This window comes from Mustela erminea, chromosome 11, assembly GCF_009829155.1.
Source record: "Mustela erminea isolate mMusErm1 chromosome 11, mMusErm1.Pri, whole genome shotgun sequence".
Classification (NCBI taxonomy): Eukaryota; Metazoa; Chordata; class Mammalia; order Carnivora; family Mustelidae; genus Mustela; species Mustela erminea.
Window position 1 is genome coordinate 14,596,432 of NC_045624.1, and position 16,507 is coordinate 14,612,938.

The window sequence follows — 16,507 nt, forward strand, 5'->3', positions numbered from 1 at the left end:
TCACAGACCTGTACCCTTGAAGCAAATAATACATTATATGTTTTAAAAAAAAAAAAAAAGAGTTGCATGCTTGGGGTACCTTGGTGGCTCAGTCACTTAAGCATCTGCCTTTGGCTCTGGTCATGAACCCAGGAAAAGATCCAAGGCCCCATTGGTCTCCCTGCTCAGTGAGGAGACTGCTTCTCCGTCTCCCTCTGACCCTCCTCCCCACTTGTACTGTCTCAAATAAATAAATAAAATATTAAAAGAAAAAAAAAAAAAGAAAGTTGTATGTTCCTCCAACTGAGCCAGCCAGGCACTCCCATTTTGAAGAATTTCTAAGTTGACAAATCAAGATGTATCATTAAAAAAACACAACTATCTGATCAATGACCCATTTATTTTACCTAGGAGTGTTGGGAGGAAAACCTTTTTCTTCTTCCAACTTGGATAGGGTGGTTGGGGATCTGCAAATTAACTAACAATAGACAGATCAACAGGGAAAGGACGAGGTTTATTTTCACTTTGGGAGCTGGGAGGAGCTCCCAGTAATGAAAAGTCCTCGAATAGCTGAAGTTTATATACCTCAATTTATAGTTAATAAGTCAATTTATTTTAATTTTTAATAAGTTTAATAAGTAAGTTTAATAAACTTTAATAAGTTTAATAAGTCAATTTATTTAAGTCAATTTAATAAAAGAGTTTATTGGGGCGCCTGGGTGGCTCAGTGGGTTAAAGCCTCTGCCTTTGGCTCAGGTCATGATCCCAGGGGTCCTGGGATGGAGCCCCACGTCGGGCTCTCTGCTCCACGGGGAGCCTGATTCCTCCTCTGTCTCTCTCTGCCCGCCACTTGTGATTTCTCTCTCTCTGTCAAATAAATAAAATCTTAAAAAATATATATAAAAAAAAATAAAAGAGTTTATTTTAGGGCTTCAATGGGAGAGTATAGAAGGTTCTATTGGGCTTTCTGATGCTAATGGAATGGGTCAGTCTGTCTCCTCCGGGCAGCTGAATTAGCAGGAAGCTCCCTTTGAAGGGGGTTAATGGTAGCGGTATCTTCGGGAGGCTCCGCTTTCAGATTAAGAGAATTTCAGATAAAATTTCTTTTTGCGTCTTCTGTAGCTCAAACGTCTTCTTTTTAAAATAATCTTTATACCCATCCTGGGGGTCCAAGAGGGTCTCCACAAGGGATAAGGCCTTGTCCAAATATCTGAAGAGAGAGACCTACCTGAGATCTTGGCATACGTCTAAGCACGCCTGTGACCATTTGCTGTTGGGAATTAAGCGGTGCCTGCGGCCCCCCTGTTACCGATCCACGGCAGGCAAGAAAACATCAAGAAGTGTCTCTTCTAAAAGCCCTTGAAAAGGCAAAAAACAAAAACAAAAACGAGGAAGAGCACTCGTCGCTGTTCTTTAAGAGGGCATGGTGCTGGGGGAGAAAGAGCACATCGGTCCTGGCTGGGTGGTTCACGATCTGGGGTGTGGGGGCCCGATATGGGGAACCTCGGGTAGCCTGCAGGTTCCACCCTGATGGCTGTGTTTGCTCAAGTTACTTCCCCAAGTACAGATCGAGGATCGCTGCATTACTTCCCCAAGCACAGATCGAGGATCGCAGCATTACTTCCCCAAGTACAGATCGAGGATCGCAGCATTACTTCCCCAAGTACAGATCGAGGATCGCAGCATTACTTCCCCAAGTACAGATCGACGATCGCAGCATTACTTCCCCAAGTACAGATCGACGATCGCAGCATTACTTCCCCAAGTACAGATCGAGGATCGCAGCATCGAAGCTTTGGAGTCCTAGAGAAGATTGGCTTCTAGCCGAGGTCGGGCGCCCAGCCCCGCGCGCTGCGTTCTGTGCTTTCCCGGAATGGGTGGGGTGGAGAACAGAAACCTCCTCAAGGGGGCTCCCAAGACGCGCGTCATTCGCCACTTGGGCTGGCTTATAAAAACTCCACCAGAGCCCCAGATCACTTTTAGTTTCTCTTCTTTCGGAAGAAGCCTCGCGGGCTCCAGCTGGGGAACGTCACCCTCGCGGAGCCCAGAAGCGATCGAGGGGTCGGTCAGTCGCGGCGGTGGCCCGCATATCGGCGCGCGCCGTCCACTCTCTTCGCATTCGGCGGCCGTCGCGGGTGACCGGCAGCCTGCCACCGGGCTCGGGTGGGTGAGTTCTGGCCTCTCGACCCGGGGCCGAGCAGGAAAGCGAAAGCGCCTGGTTCGGCTAACGGTGGCGAGGAGCGCGCGCTCGCTGGCCGGGGGCGCGCCCGCCGGAGCACCGCCCGCGCACCGCCCGCGCCCGCCCCCGGACTCCAGTAAGTTTCGATTCTCCCCGGAGCAGAGACCCGCGTCTCGGCCGGAGAGCGCAGCGCGCCATGGCGGACCCGGAGGTGTGCTGCTTCATCACCAAAGTCCTGTGCGCCCACGGGGGCCGCATGGCCCTGGACGCGCTGCTCGAAGAGATAAGGCTCCCGGAAGGGCAGCTCCGCGAGGTGCTGGAGGAGGCTGGGCCCGACCGCTTCGTGCTGTTGGAGACGGGCGGCAGGGAAGGGATCACCCGGTCCGTGGTGGCCACCACGCGAGCCCGGGTCTGCCGTCGCAAGTTCTGCCAGAGACCCTGCGAAGACCTGCACCTCTGCAAGCTCAACCTGCTGGGTCGGTGCAACTATACGCAGACGGATCGGTGAGTGCACGAGAGGGAGGGGGTGGTGGCTTCGCAAGGCTCAGGTCTGGGAGCACTCTCAGGGGTGCTGCTTCGCGAGGGGCGCGCCCTCGTGGGGACCACGTACCTCCAGTCTCGCGCCTGTGCTTCCCCGGCCCCCCCAGCGCTCCTGCACTTGGCGGTTCCTTTACGCCCAGCGCCTCCACACCTGTCCTCGATTTGGCTAACTCCCCATCGCCCCGGGGAAGACCACGCTCATCTCCCCACCCCCAGAGGAATACAGTACTTTTGGGTCAGCCTGGGTCTAGAGCATTCAGAGGCAGGTTTGGGAAGGAAGGGAAACGCCTCCCCTGTGTGGAATCGTGAGTCTTTCCCTCTGTGCTACCGTCGTCCCTTTCCGCGCCCGGATTGTCTGTGCCGCAGCGAGCTGGCCCTGCGCTTGGCCTTCGGTTCCCAGCCTCCTCCATGCCCCTCATTATTACCTCCCTGATCTCTGAGGCTAGTCCGCACCACCTGGCCAGAATGGTCCTCTTCGAGGCTACCGATGAAGTAGTGTCTTCTCCCAGCGCTCCTGCCCCAAGTTCTCCGTGGTGGCGGTGGCTTGAGCGGGTGACTGCCCGCTCTTGGGACCGCTTTGAAAGAGTGCGGCGGCTCTCCCGGGCAGCTGCTTCTGGGTTTCCACTTGTTCATTTGTTGCCTCTTTAGTATAGTGTGCCCCGAGGTTTTGGGTTAAGCCTTTTGACCTGTCTTCCCAGTCTCTCCCGAGGAGAGCTCACTCCCTTGGGTTCAGCTGTCACATCTACAAAGATGGCTCCTATGAGTATATGGGCTGCCTCCGCCTTCCTGCTACCTCTGGGTTCTTCCTTCCCCAGTGTCCGAGCAACATCTGTACCTGGATGTGCTGCCAGCCGGTTACACTCATCCTCTTTCCTCCAGGGCAGGGTGTCTGGCACTGCCCCAATCCCTTCTTCACCCTTCACAGTACCTTCATCACCGAGCCCTTTCCTTGAGGGCTCCTATCCCCTTCCAGCTGGGTCTCCCTCATCCATCCCACTTGTGATTGAATGCTTGTTCAATTAGTGAATGATTCTCTCTGACCATAGTCGTTCTCCCCATCTTTTCTGTCCCTGTGCACTCTTGCTCAATTATTTTTCTTGATATACCACTTTCTACACTTGGCCCCTCCTTAAAAACTTTAAGTGGTGTCTTGGTGTCCAAAATGGTGGCCATCACTCTTTTGATCTTGTGCTTGTTAGCAAAAACCTTTGGATTACTCACCCCAGTATGTGTGTAGGAAAGCATACAAAAGACCGGTGTTTTAAAAAAAAAAAAAAAAAATGACCGGTGTTTTATTTATTTATTTGTTTGTTTGTTTATTTTTCAAAGATTTTATTTATTTATCCAACAGACAGAAATCACAAGTAGGCAGAGAGGCAGGCAGAAAGAGAGGGGGAGGCAGGCTCCCCGCCAAGCAGAGAGCCGATGCGGGGCTTGACCCCAGGACCCTGAGATCATGACCCCAGCCGAGGGCACAGGGTTTAACCCACTGAGCCACCCAGGCGCCCCAAGACTGGTGTTTTAAATGGATGAGGTAGATGAGATAAAACAATTTTTTTTTTTTTAGGACAAAATGGTGAAACTTCTTAAAAAGTGCTGAATGTGCTCCATTATTAAAAAAACATATATTTATTGAATATGTTGGGAAGCACCAAATTGAAAGTTGGTTTCTAAGTTTTGGTAAATTATGAATGAGTATAGAGGGAATCCGCCAAATCACAGCGACCCAGGAAATCTGGGAGGAGGAAGAAGGGCAGGGGGTGGAGGATAGAAAGGGAAGGAACATTCTAGTACTATCTTGAATAACAGCAGAGTTGAAGGGATTTATCTTCTTCCTTTTTTTTTTTGGTGCTTTTCTGATCTGTTACTAAAAATTCAACGAGTGTTGGCTTTTAGTTTTAAATATATATATATATATATATCTGTTATATTTTAATTTTTTACTCTAGATAGTTTCAAAATATATTACAGAAAAGAGAATGATGACGTGCTAGGTACCCATCATTTCAAGTCAACAGTTTTCAAAATATGGTCAGTCTGTTTCATTTATTTCTCCCCCTCCATCCCTGTCCCCAGTGCCTAATGTGTTATCTTAAACCAAATCCCGGAGATTATGTGTTCCGTAAATTCTTTAGTGTCTCTACAGGGTAAGGACTCTGTTTTATTATTAACATAACTATAGTACAACAATCACAAATTTTTGCAATTACAATTTTAATATAATCTGATATATGGTTGGCATTCAAATTTCCCTGATGGTCTTATGATAGGACTTGCATTTTCAGGAAGAAACCTACAAAGATATAATCCATAATTGTTTAAATATGTTACATACCCATATGTAAAGAAACTTGCAATTTCTTATACACAATATGTTTAGACACTTTATTTTTTTTAGAAACTTTAGTTTTTTGTTTTATGGATATTATTGTATTTTTGTGTGTGTGGTTTGAAACATCAAAACCATTTTAAACTCCTGTACTGGGTTGTTAACCAGGACTTTTATGTATTTTAAAAGGAGAGATAGGATACAGGGCTAATTCGGTCTTTCAAATTTGGATGGCTCCTCTGGGGAATTCATTAAAGTTTTTTTTTTTTTTCTTTTAGTGAAGCGATAAATTTTCACTTCTTAAATATATTCGTCTAGTTGTATTTTTTTATTTCCTTTTTTCATCACTTTTGGATTAGAGAGAATTACAAATTTTTAATCCATTAAAGTGTATTTTGTCATCATAATAGGGCCCTTGGGAGAACTATTTTTTTTAAACTCAAAACTTAAAAATATGTTTTCCCCAAGTGTGTTTTAGAAATATTCCCCCTTCTGAGAAATTTATAAAATCTAAAACTTGACATGTAGGAGTCTAAGGACTTCCTGCAGGTTAATGGGATCTGTTGACCAAGTGATACTTCTATCAGTTGCCTGAGGACAGTTTGCATTTTGCTGGACTTATAAAATCTCCTTTATACTGCTTTATATAAAAATTCTTTTATATTCATAGATAGGACTTCTCCTATCTATCCTGAAGTTCTAGTTTTCTTACATGGTTTTTATTTTTAAAAAAATTTTAAAAATATTTTATTTATTCATTTGATAGAGAGCACAAGCAGGAGGAGCAGCAGGCAGAGGGGGAGAGAGAAGCAGGCTCCCTGCTGAGCAGGGAGCCCGAAGCGGGGGCTCGATCCCAGGACCCTGGGATCATGCATGACCTGAACCACCCAAGTGCCCCTCTCACAATGCTTTTAGCTGTACACCTTAGTGAACATGCTTGCTTCAGTGTTGGGTATTTCCTTGTTTTGGTACATCAGTTGGGATGTTTCCATTTGCTTTGCCAAAATATATGCCCACATATATGTGGAGTTCTGATCCCAGTTCTGATGCAAACAGTTAACTACCATTTATTGAACAAATAACTACGTATCAAGCATGATGGCAAGCAGTTTAGAGATGGTGTCCAAGATGGTCTTTTCCATGACTCCGGAAGTAGATATTATAAATCCTTTCTTAATAGAAGTCAATTCAGACCCAGAGCTGTTAGAAATTTCCAGAAGGCCACAGAGCAGATAGCTGGCAGAGTTGTTGAACCCAGATCCAACAGCACGATTACTTAACAAGCTACTTAACGTGGGGAAGTAACTCTGTGAAGTAGGATCTTCCATTAATTCAAGTTGAGTGGGTTTTTTGTTTTCTGGGGGTTTTTTTGTTTGTTTGTTTGTATTTTTTTGTTTTTTCCTTCCAAGCATGACCGTTTAACTGTGTGAAGCAGGCTCTCTAGTGTTTTCAACTAGCTTTGCGGTTTTTGCCAATGTGGGTGTTTCCTTTGGGCTCTTCCTGTTTGTATGCCTTTCCTGTTTGGTTAATTGTAACTTTGGGTGGGGTAGTTAGATGGAAGAGGTTTAATTGACTATTTAATAGATTGGGGGGGGGAAGCAGATTGCAAAGAATAATATTCTTTTTAAAAAATAATTTATGTATTTGACAGAGAGAGAGAGAAAGAGTGAGCCAGAGAGCATAGGCCGAGGGAATGGCAGAGAGAGAAAGAGAAGGCTTCCTGCTGAGCAGGGAGCTGGATATGGGGCTCGATCCCAGGACCCTGAGATCATGACCTGAGCCAAAGTCAGACGCTTAACTGACTGAGCTGCCTAGGTGCCCTGCAAAGAATAATATAACAAGCATCAGAGTATTAATCTATATTCTAAAAACATAACAAAAGTTATATAAAAGAAAATACAAGATAAATAAGCTTACAACTCACCTCCCAGAATAAGAAATACTTAGGCTTTTCATTTTGCTTTTCTTTTAAGATACAATAAAAGCCATAACAGGCCAAACATTATTTTCTATTTCCTAGTCTCATTCCTTTCTCTCCCCAGAAGCAACCTCTATCAGGATTTATGGTGTGTCTTCTGCCCCTCCGTGAATTCTATGATTTCCTCCTGTACATGTTTGTATCCTTGTACAAAATGCAGTATTGTTTTATATATTTGAGAATTTTTTTTCAATGTTATGCTTTGGAGATATATCCCTAGTGATACATAAGGATCTAATTTATTCATCTTAATGGCTGTATAGTATTTCATTCTGTGATTTCTGGCACAGTTCAGTACCTGTGACCCCAGGAACAGTCATTTGGGATATTTCCAGTTTTTTTGCTGTAGAAAATCCTGCTGTCAAGAATATACATGTCTCTTGGTGCTTCTCCAGAGTAGCTAGGTCATGAGGAAATGGAATTGCTGGGCTGAATGGTCGCACAGCTTCAACTTTTCCAGATTCTGACAAAGAGTTTCCTGTTTTAGAGTCCCAGTTTCCCCATCTTATATAATAAGATAATATAATAAGATAATGCCAGCTGGCACTTGGCATTATCAGAATTTTTTTTAGTTTATCCAATTCCAAGGCCATAAAATGATATATTAATGTTCCTATTTTTAAAAGAATTTTCTCTTTAAAGTTTTTATTATGTGATACTTAACTCTTATGAAAATATATAAAGCATCCAATGAGTTATCTGTGTACACATGAATCAGCTTCAGAAATACAATATTACTCATTTAACTGTCCCCCGAATTCTTTCTCTCTCTCTTTTCTAAAGATTTTATTTATTTATTTGACAGACAGAGATCACAAGTAGGCAAGAGAGGAGGCAGAGAGAGAGAAGGAAGCAGGCTCCCTGCTGAGCAGAGAGCCCGATACGGGGCTTGATCAGGACCCTGGGATCATGACCTGAGCTGAAGGCAGAGGCTTTAACCCACTGAACCACCCAGGTGCCCCTCTCTCTCTCTTTTCTAAGTAGACTCCATGCCCAGTGTGGAGCCTGCCATGGACTTGAACCCCGATATCAAGAGTCCAACGTTAACTGACTAAGCCACCCAGACACGCCTGAATTCCCTTTCTTGATTATCTCCCCCATCTTAGAGGTGATAGAGATAAATACTGTTCTTTTTTTTTCTTCAGCTTCTATAAGGTACCATTGACTAAGAAACATTGTATATACTTAGGTATACAATGTGGTATTTTGTTTTTATTTTTAAAAGTAATCTGTACCCCCAAAGTGAGACTCAAACTCCAAATCTTGAGATCGAGAGCCTCATGCTGCATGGACTGAGCCAGCCAGGTGCCCCTGTGATATTTTGATATATGTGTACATTGTAAAAATAATGTCCTCAATCAAGCTAATTACCCTATCTATCTCCTCATCTGTTTATGCCTTTTTTTTTTTGATGATGATGAGAACACTTAAGATCTAAGAAAGTTTATGCCTTTTTTTTTTTTTGATGATGATGATGAGAACACTTAAGATCTAAGAAAGTAGCAGATTTCAAGTATACAGTATTATCATCTATAGCCACCATGGTGTACCTTAGGTCTCTAGAATATATTCATTTTATAACTGATGATTTGCATCCTTTGACCAGTATCCCCGTATTACTCCCCCTGCCATTTCCAAGTGCATAGTTCATACTTAATCTTGATGAGTACTGAGTAAATGGATAGAACTGCTGAATCACTAAACAGACATCTGAAAGTAGTATAGCCCTGTGTATTAATTATGCTGGAATTAAAATTTAAAAAAAAAAAAGAAGAAGAATGACCTCCAGACTGGGTGGTGGCGGGGGGGTGGGAAGCATACAGTTCAATGGCGATAAGTATGTTCATGATATGCAATCATTGCCATTCTCTGGTTCCAGAACATTCTCCTCAGCCCACATAGAAACCCTACACCAATCAGCAGTCCATCCTGTTCTCCCCTCTCCTGTCCACCCCTTTCTAATCTACCTGTCGTCTCCATGGATTTGCCTCATTCTGGATATTTCTTGAAATGGAATCATACAGTATTTGTCCTACTGTGTCTAGCCAGACACAGTTTTGACACTTGTTTTGAAGGTTTGCCTTTTACTTTTGCATGTCACATGTCATCTGTGTGGTGTATTTGCAGAGCTGGAGTCTTCCCGGAAGTCCCTTCAGTTACTGAGTGTGCTCTGTCCGCCAAGTCTAGCTGTCAGGTTTGATGGCGGTATCAGGGCCCAGAGGGGGGCGTGCCCCATCGGAATCATTTGGAATTTCTATTCCCTTTTTAGATTTGCTTCATGTTTATTTTCACTTGGCTGATTCTGACTTTCTTCCTGCCGCTTTCTGCAGAAATTAAGCTAAGGGACGTAAGGACATTATGAGTGATAGGATAGTGTGAATCTTGATGAAATGTTGAGTAAGGGACAAAGAAGCATCTGCCAGCAAAATACTTTCTACTTTTTACGTAATGGAGAGATGGCCAAAGTGAACAGAGAAAATGAATGCAGGGTTGTTTTCCTTCTGTAAAAGGGTTCTAATTTGCTTATAGTTCCTGACCATATTTACTTCCAAACAGGTGTCTTTGATCTTTACCTATAGGCTACTCTGGGGTTGGCAAGGCCTCAGAATGAGGGTGAAAAGGAGTAAAAGAATCCAGGAAGACTTAGGATTTCAGGCCCAGTGAAGAGTCAGTTTCACTAAGTCGGAGCAGAGGAGCTGGACTTGGGTTTTGAGGAGAGAGCAGAGCCCTGTTTTGCCATCTTTTTTGCTCCTCCTCCCTGAGAAAGTTTTTCATCTGTTTCACACCCACTCAGAGCATCAGGTCACCTAGGGGAATAGTTTTCAAACATTTTGATTCTAAAGCCCTCTCCGTAGAGAACATTTTGAGCATGTACTCTGATTATGTATGTATTTACTTAAAAATCACATAACTAACGTTAATTCTTAATTTGGATATTAAATATTGACTCACTTGTTTTCATCTTTTAAAAAACGTTTAAAATCAACTTTCTATGATTTACATACAGTAGAACGAACCCATTTAAAAGTATCCAGGCTGAAGAGTCTTTTTTTTTTTAAAGATTTTATTTATTTATTTGTCAGAGAGATAGAGAGTACAAGCAGGCAGAGTGACAGGCAGAGGCAGAGGGAGAAGCCGGCTCCTTGCGGAGCAAGGAGCCGGATGTGGGACTTGATCTGAGGACGCTGAGGTCATGACCCAAGCCGAAGGCAGCTGCTTAACCAAATGAGACACCCCAGCATCTCCAGGCTGAAGAGTCTTGATGAATGGATATACCCCATTGGTTATACACCAATGGATACAGGCAGTTTCTTTTTTTTTTTTTTTAAAGGTTTTATTTATTTATTTGACAGACAGAGATCACAAGTAGGCAGAGAGGCAGGCAGAGAGAGAGGGAGGAGGAAGCAGGATCCCTGCTGAGCAGAGAGCCCGACGTGGGACTCGATCCCAGGACCCTGAGATCATGACCTGAGCCAAAGGCAGCGGCTTAACCCACTGAGCCGCACAGGCGCCCCGGATACAGGCAGTTTCTATTAGAAAAAGGAAAAAGAAAATTTCTGTTCTAAAGGTCAGCTTGTGCACCTTCTGAGTTAACCGATTATTCTCCCTACTTCTCTGCCTCTTATAGCCCAGGCAATAATTTTTTACTTTTTTTAAGTAAAAATGTATATAAAGAGTTGTAACTTTTTTTTTTTTTTTCCTGTACCCTGAGGTATCAGTTTTGGGTAGCTCCTAGGGTGTGGTAGGTAACCAGCTTTGGAGCAGTACGTCTCAGACTTTGATATATATCTGAATCACTTGGGGGAGAGCTTACTCAACGCAGATTTCCATGTCCCACATCAAAGATTCCGGTTTTGCGGCGGCAGCGGTGGGGGGTGGTTGCGGAGGGTGGATTGGGCCTGAGGATCTGCATTTTCGCCCTCGCCTAGGATTCTTTTGCAGGGGTGTGCTTCCTGGCAGATTGCAAAAGCGGGGTTATATGTGGCTTCGGACTCTGAGGGCATAAAAGAGAAGTGGGATGGATTCTTTCCTGCAGAGTGAACAGGAGTTGAAGAAAAGGATTGCTTTCTCCAAGGTCAGGGTGACCTGTTACTTTCTGTGATAGAACCGCAGGACACACGGGGACGTGGGGCAGTCTTGCCACTCCTTCAACAAATACTTATTGAGCACATGCTTTCTGTGGCAAACAGCCTGTTCTAGAGGCTTCTGCCCCTTTCTTTCCCGTGAATGGAATCTTCAAGCCACTATTAAGCAGTTTATTAGTCTTTCTTTCTAGTCTATTTGAATCTTTCTCTTTACTTCCAAAAGGATTCATGTTGAGGAGTACGGCAGGGGGAGAAGGGAAGGGACCTTTGTGAGGGAGAGGATCTTGGGGGCTCCTTTGTCTAATCATCAAGATTCTGGCAAAACCACCAGCACCCGGGGAACCCTTTACTCTTCGCTTCCTACGCCTTTTCTCAGTCCTGATGTGGACTTGGGGATGGTTCCCAGACTCTGCTGCCCTTTGGAATGACTTGAGGAGTCTTTAAAAAGAATCCCGAAGCCCGGCTCCTCCCCCGCAACAGGTTCCAGTTTATTGGGTCTGGAGTATGACTAGGGCACTGAGCTTTTTTAGAAGTCCCTAGGTGATTCTTTTTTTTTTTTTTTTTTAAAGATTTATTTATTAATTTGACAGAGGAGGATCACAAGCAGGCAGAGAGGCAGGCAGAGAGAGAGGAGGAAGCAGGCTCCCTGCTGAGCAGAGAGCCCGATGTGGGGCTCCATCCCAGGACCCTGAGATCATGACCTGAGCCGAAGGCAGAGGCTTTAACCCAATGAGCCACCCAGGCGCCCCTCCCTAGGTGATTCTAATGGGCAACACTAACTTGGAGCACTGGGGATGGGAGGCATTCTCTGCAGGTGACAGAGAGATGATTTCTGGGTGCCCACTCTTGGTGCAGTAGACTACATGCAGGTCCTTGGTGCCCTCCAACCCCCATCCTCTGTAGGCGTGGTCCTCTCCTGTTGCCCTCTGCTGCCCAGAGTCTTGCAGCCAACGAGGTGCATTCCTGTCTGTAGCAGGTGCACCTGGAGTTCGCTCTGTGGCCGCAGTTGGCCGGCCTGCTCTTCTTTGCACCTTGTAGGTTCTGGATAGTGCAGTCGTGGCTAGAGTCATCTCCTTTCTTCAGCCCCATGCTTTCTCTTTCCCTACACAGTCCCTTATTCCTGCTTCGGGTGCTCTCTATTGGCCCACTCCGATTCTCCCCAGGACTCCAGATTCACAGAGCTACCCCTATCTCTAGTAGCCTGGCGGTTTAACCTTGAACATCAGCAGTACAGACATAGGGAACGGGAGTCTCGTGGCTTTGAAATAATACTTCATTACGGTTGTTTTTGATCAGTGACATTTTCCTCTTTAGGCCAGCATTTGCTAGATTTTATCTTTTACACCTCCTGGTTCCTTTCCCCCTGGTTTATAGCATGGTGAGCTGTTTCCTGTTTCCTATTTTCTGTACAATCAGCTCTATCTTTGTTTTTATCAGCCCCTGTCCACAAGGTGTTGGGGAGCAGAGGGAGGGAGTGGAGAAGGGGAGGGGTATTTTGAGACAAATTACTGTCAAACCCACGCCCCAAGATTGTTATCTTTTCCCAGTTGGTCTGGTTATGGAGCCCAGAGCTGGCTCTGTGTTGACCAGCTTGGGAAGCACAAGGGCTCCGAGGTGACCTTCTAGCTCCGGAACCGAGCTCAGACTCTGATTGACGAGTCCAACTAGCAATTCTCAGTTCCCGCTGCACGGTGGAATCACCTGTCCCCCCTGTCCGATTAAGTCAGTCTTCGAGGGTTAGGCTTAGGTGTTTCTAAACACTCCCAGTTGATTATTATGTGTAGCCAGGGATGAGAGCCACTCTGCCGCCCAGCCCTCCTCCAAGGTGTGGGGGAGGATTTATTGCCTGGGTTAAAATAACATTTTGTTCTGTGACTGGAAGAGAAAAGTAAAAAGGTCATTTGTTTTTAGGTTTTGGCCAGAGATTCTTGAAAAGGAGACGATTATGTTCTTCCAAGGCCATCTTTGCTCTTTTTTTTTAAGTTATCATCTCCTATCCCAGCTCATGCTGTTTGAAGTTTATCTGCTCCAAGTACAGGCAGAATTCTGCAAACCCTTGTTTTCCCCTGGGCAGTTCATAATGGTTTGTAGGAGAGCTCTTCTCTGTGTGAGGCTGGGGGCTGGTGTTGGGAGGGGATTGGGAAGGGGGGAGCCCCTGCCACTGTGCGCTCACTTGCCTTTCCCCGGAGAAGGCAGCTCAAGTCTCCATCTTCCCAGGTGGAGCCCTGGTCCCTACATGCAGCAGCATCACCTGGGCGCTTGTCAGAAGTGCACATCCTCAGTCCCCACCCCAGACCCACCCACCTATCAGAAACTCTGGGGTGGAGCCCATAATCTGTGTCCTAGCAAACCTTCTAGAAGATTCTGACGCACCCCAAGAGTTTGAGACCCAGCCAGTAGCTGAGATGGGGCTTGAGAATTTGATTTCTGACAACTTCCCAGTGATGCTAGTCTGGGGACCTCACTTGGAGAACCACTGGCTTAGTGATGAGCAGGATGTGGGAAGGAAGCTTCTGCCGCCTTCAACCTAAGTCACGATCTCCGTCAAGCCCTAATAGTGGCGGGTTCTGCTGAACTTGTCTCCCCCACACCAGTCCTAAGAAGTAGTTTCTGTGGTGCCGTGTGCCTAGTCCCACCCTTCACAGATTCACGTGCATTGGGAACAGTCCTTTAAATAATCCAGATGGGCTTTTTTTTTTTTCCTTCTCCTCCCCCACCTTTTTGGTTTGGAAAAGTTTTTTTTTTTTTTTTTTTTTTTTTAAAGATTTTATTTATTTGTCAGAGAGAGGGAAAGAGAGCGAGCACAGGCAGACAGAATGGCAGGCAGAGGCAGAGGGAGAAGCAGGCTCCCCGCCAAGCAAGGAGCCCGATGTGGGACTCGATCCCAGGACGCTGGGATCATGACCTGAGCCGAAGGCAGCTGCTTAACCAACTGAGCCACCCAGGTGTCCCAGGTTTGGAAAAGTTTTGATCTGCTTTTGTTTTTCCAGATTCTGTGTTTTTGTTTTGTTTTGTTTTGAGATGGGGGTTCACTCATCAGATCTTCCTCTTATTTGAGTTACCTTGGAGTTCCTCATTTTATTTCATTTTTGATTTCTCATTTTATCAGCCTCAGTTTCCCAAAGTAAAAAGTAAACTGCTTCCTCATAGGCGTACCATGTTACTTATTAAATATCAGATGGAGAGTTCCTGTCACTTAGTAAACATGTAATAAACGTCAGTTTCGTCCTCCCTGGCTGACTCCGGGAGGAGATGAGCACGAACTGCCCCACCCTCATGGCAGACCAGTATGAAATTAGGCAAAGGGAAAATTAGGCAAAGAGAAAAGCCTCTGAGAAGTGGGGAGCAGCCCAGGGAATGTGGGAAAATGGAGCAGGGCTTCCCCAGGAGGACACTGTTGGTTAGAGACCAAGGCTAGACGTAGTTGTTGCCGACTGAAGCTGGGTACAGAGTGAGTGTCCCAGAGGACATTAGAGGAGTGAGCAGTTTGCCTGAGGGTAGAGGTGAGAAGTGATGGTGAAACTGAGCCTCCTTCAGACAGGCTGCAGCAAGGACCCGGCCAGCTCAGTGCCAGGCGTGATTGTCTTGGGTGAGCACGGAAAGTCTGGAGACTCAGGGTTCTGGACAGAACCATTAGGCTGCCTGGTGGCCTCTAGTTATTTACAGGAAATGTTGACTTTGGGGAACTTAGAAGTACCCTACTTCTTCTCAGCTAGGACAGGTAGGACCATTGCTGCATCTAGCTATGACCTGGAGAGGGGCTGGGTCCTCTTCCGTGATTCTGATTTTGCCATAAGAGAGGGGCCATCGTCTTGGCAAGGGTGGTCGGACAGCGTCTGCATTAGAGACTAAAGAGAAAGCAAAGATTCTCAGTTCCTTTCCAGGAACGGTTGTCATGTATCTCAGAGACAGAAGGTGAAACCTGTCCAGTGGTGGGGTGTTTATTTCACCGAGGTCATTTTCAGCTCCACAGCAAGGGGATCATTTTTTTAAAAAAATTAAATTCAATCAGTTAACATACAGTGTATTATTAGTTTCAGAGGTAGAATTCTGTGATTCATCAGTAGCAAGGGGGGCGGGGATCATTAATGGCTCTGGCCAGTGGAGTGAGGGGCCTTCTAGCTAAGGAGTCTCCCATTTATCTGGTGATAGAGCGGTTTTCTGCCTGGACTGGAGGCCGAGGACCCCCTCCCCCTCAATGTCGATTCTCTCCAGATTCCCCCCTCCCATGGCGGGTGGGAGGAGTGATAAGGTGGAGTTGTAGCCCAGCTGCAGAGGGTCCTGGTGGGGACTGCTGGGAGCAGTTTTATCGGAAACCACAGAACCCCAAAGCAAGCTGAGAGAGCTGAAGTCAGCTTTATCAAGGAGTGCCAGAGACGCAGAAGGCCCGCCCGAGGAAATGGCTAGAATAGAGGCTGTCACCGGAGCCTGCTCAGCTGCCCTGGACTTCTCTATGAAGCAAAGTGCATGGGAGGGCCGGTTGGTTCTTGAGGGCTTAGAGGGTAGCAGACACAATCATTGATTCCGTGATTTTTTTTTTTTTTCTGAAGGCAGTTCCATAGCTAGATCTGAAGGCAGCTCCAGAGGGTTTCAGAAATGCCTTACACCCAGACCAGCATTTGAATAGTGCCCCCCCCTTTTTAGTAATCTCTATACTCAACATGGGCTCAAATGTGCTCTACTGACTGAGCGCCTCAGCCAGACACCCTAGAATAAGTGACTTTTAAAGATTAATTTTTAGAGAATAACTTTTATCTAGATGGTCACATTAAAAAAATTATCAGCTTCATGGGGCTCCTGGGTGGCTCAGTTGGTTAAAGCCTCTGCCTTCGGCTCAGGTCATGATTCCAGGGTCCTGGGATTGAGCCCCATATCGGTCTCTCTGCTCAGCAGGGAGTGTGCTTCCCCCGCCCCCTGCCTGCCTTTCTGCCTACTTGTGATCTCTGTCCGTAAAAAAAAAAAATTATCAGCTTCATTAAGATGGTTTTGCAAAGTTGTTTGCATTTCTGCTTATGGGTGACAAACAACTAAAAAATAGTGGCAATAGATGAATGCTTAATATTTGGGAAATGAAAGAAAACTATTAAAAGAAAGATTTTAATTCTCCATAAGAAAAATAAAACTTGAGGGGCGCCTGGGTGGCTCAGTGGGTTAAGGCCTCTGCTTTCAGCTCAGGTCATGATCTCAGGGTCCTGGGATTAAGCCCCACATCAGGCTCTCTGCACAGCGGGGAGCCTGCTCCCCGCCTATCGGCCCCCCCCCCCCCCGCCCGCCTGCCTCTCTGCCTACTTGTGATCTCTCTCTCTGTTACATAAAGAAAAAAAAATCTTAAAAAAAAGAAAAATAAAAAGAAAACTTGAATAAATGGAGAGAGTGTTTCTGTTTTGGAACCAGAAGATTAATGTAGTTAAGATGAC

At 45.7% G+C, this 16,507-nt stretch overlaps 1 protein-coding gene and 1 long non-coding RNA gene across 2 annotated transcripts in view; both read left to right on the top strand.

Moving 5' to 3' along the window:
- Positions 1 to 2,335: 2,335 nt before the first annotated feature.
- The window catches only part of ZC3HAV1 (zinc finger CCCH-type containing, antiviral 1), a 55,530-nt gene continuing 41,358 nt past the window's right edge, over positions 2,336 to 16,507 (top strand). Inside the window, 1 exon segment of the mRNA XM_032305563.1 lies at positions 2,336 to 2,662. Within this exon segment, the coding sequence (XP_032161454.1) occupies positions 2,355 to 2,662 (308 nt within the window). The 5' untranslated portion in view covers positions 2,336 to 2,354.
- LOC116569377 lies at positions 11,778 to 15,496 on the top strand. The gene is made up of 2 exons (XR_004277003.1): positions 11,778 to 13,814; positions 14,045 to 15,496. It is a non-coding gene; the product is annotated as an uncharacterized LOC116569377 (long non-coding RNA).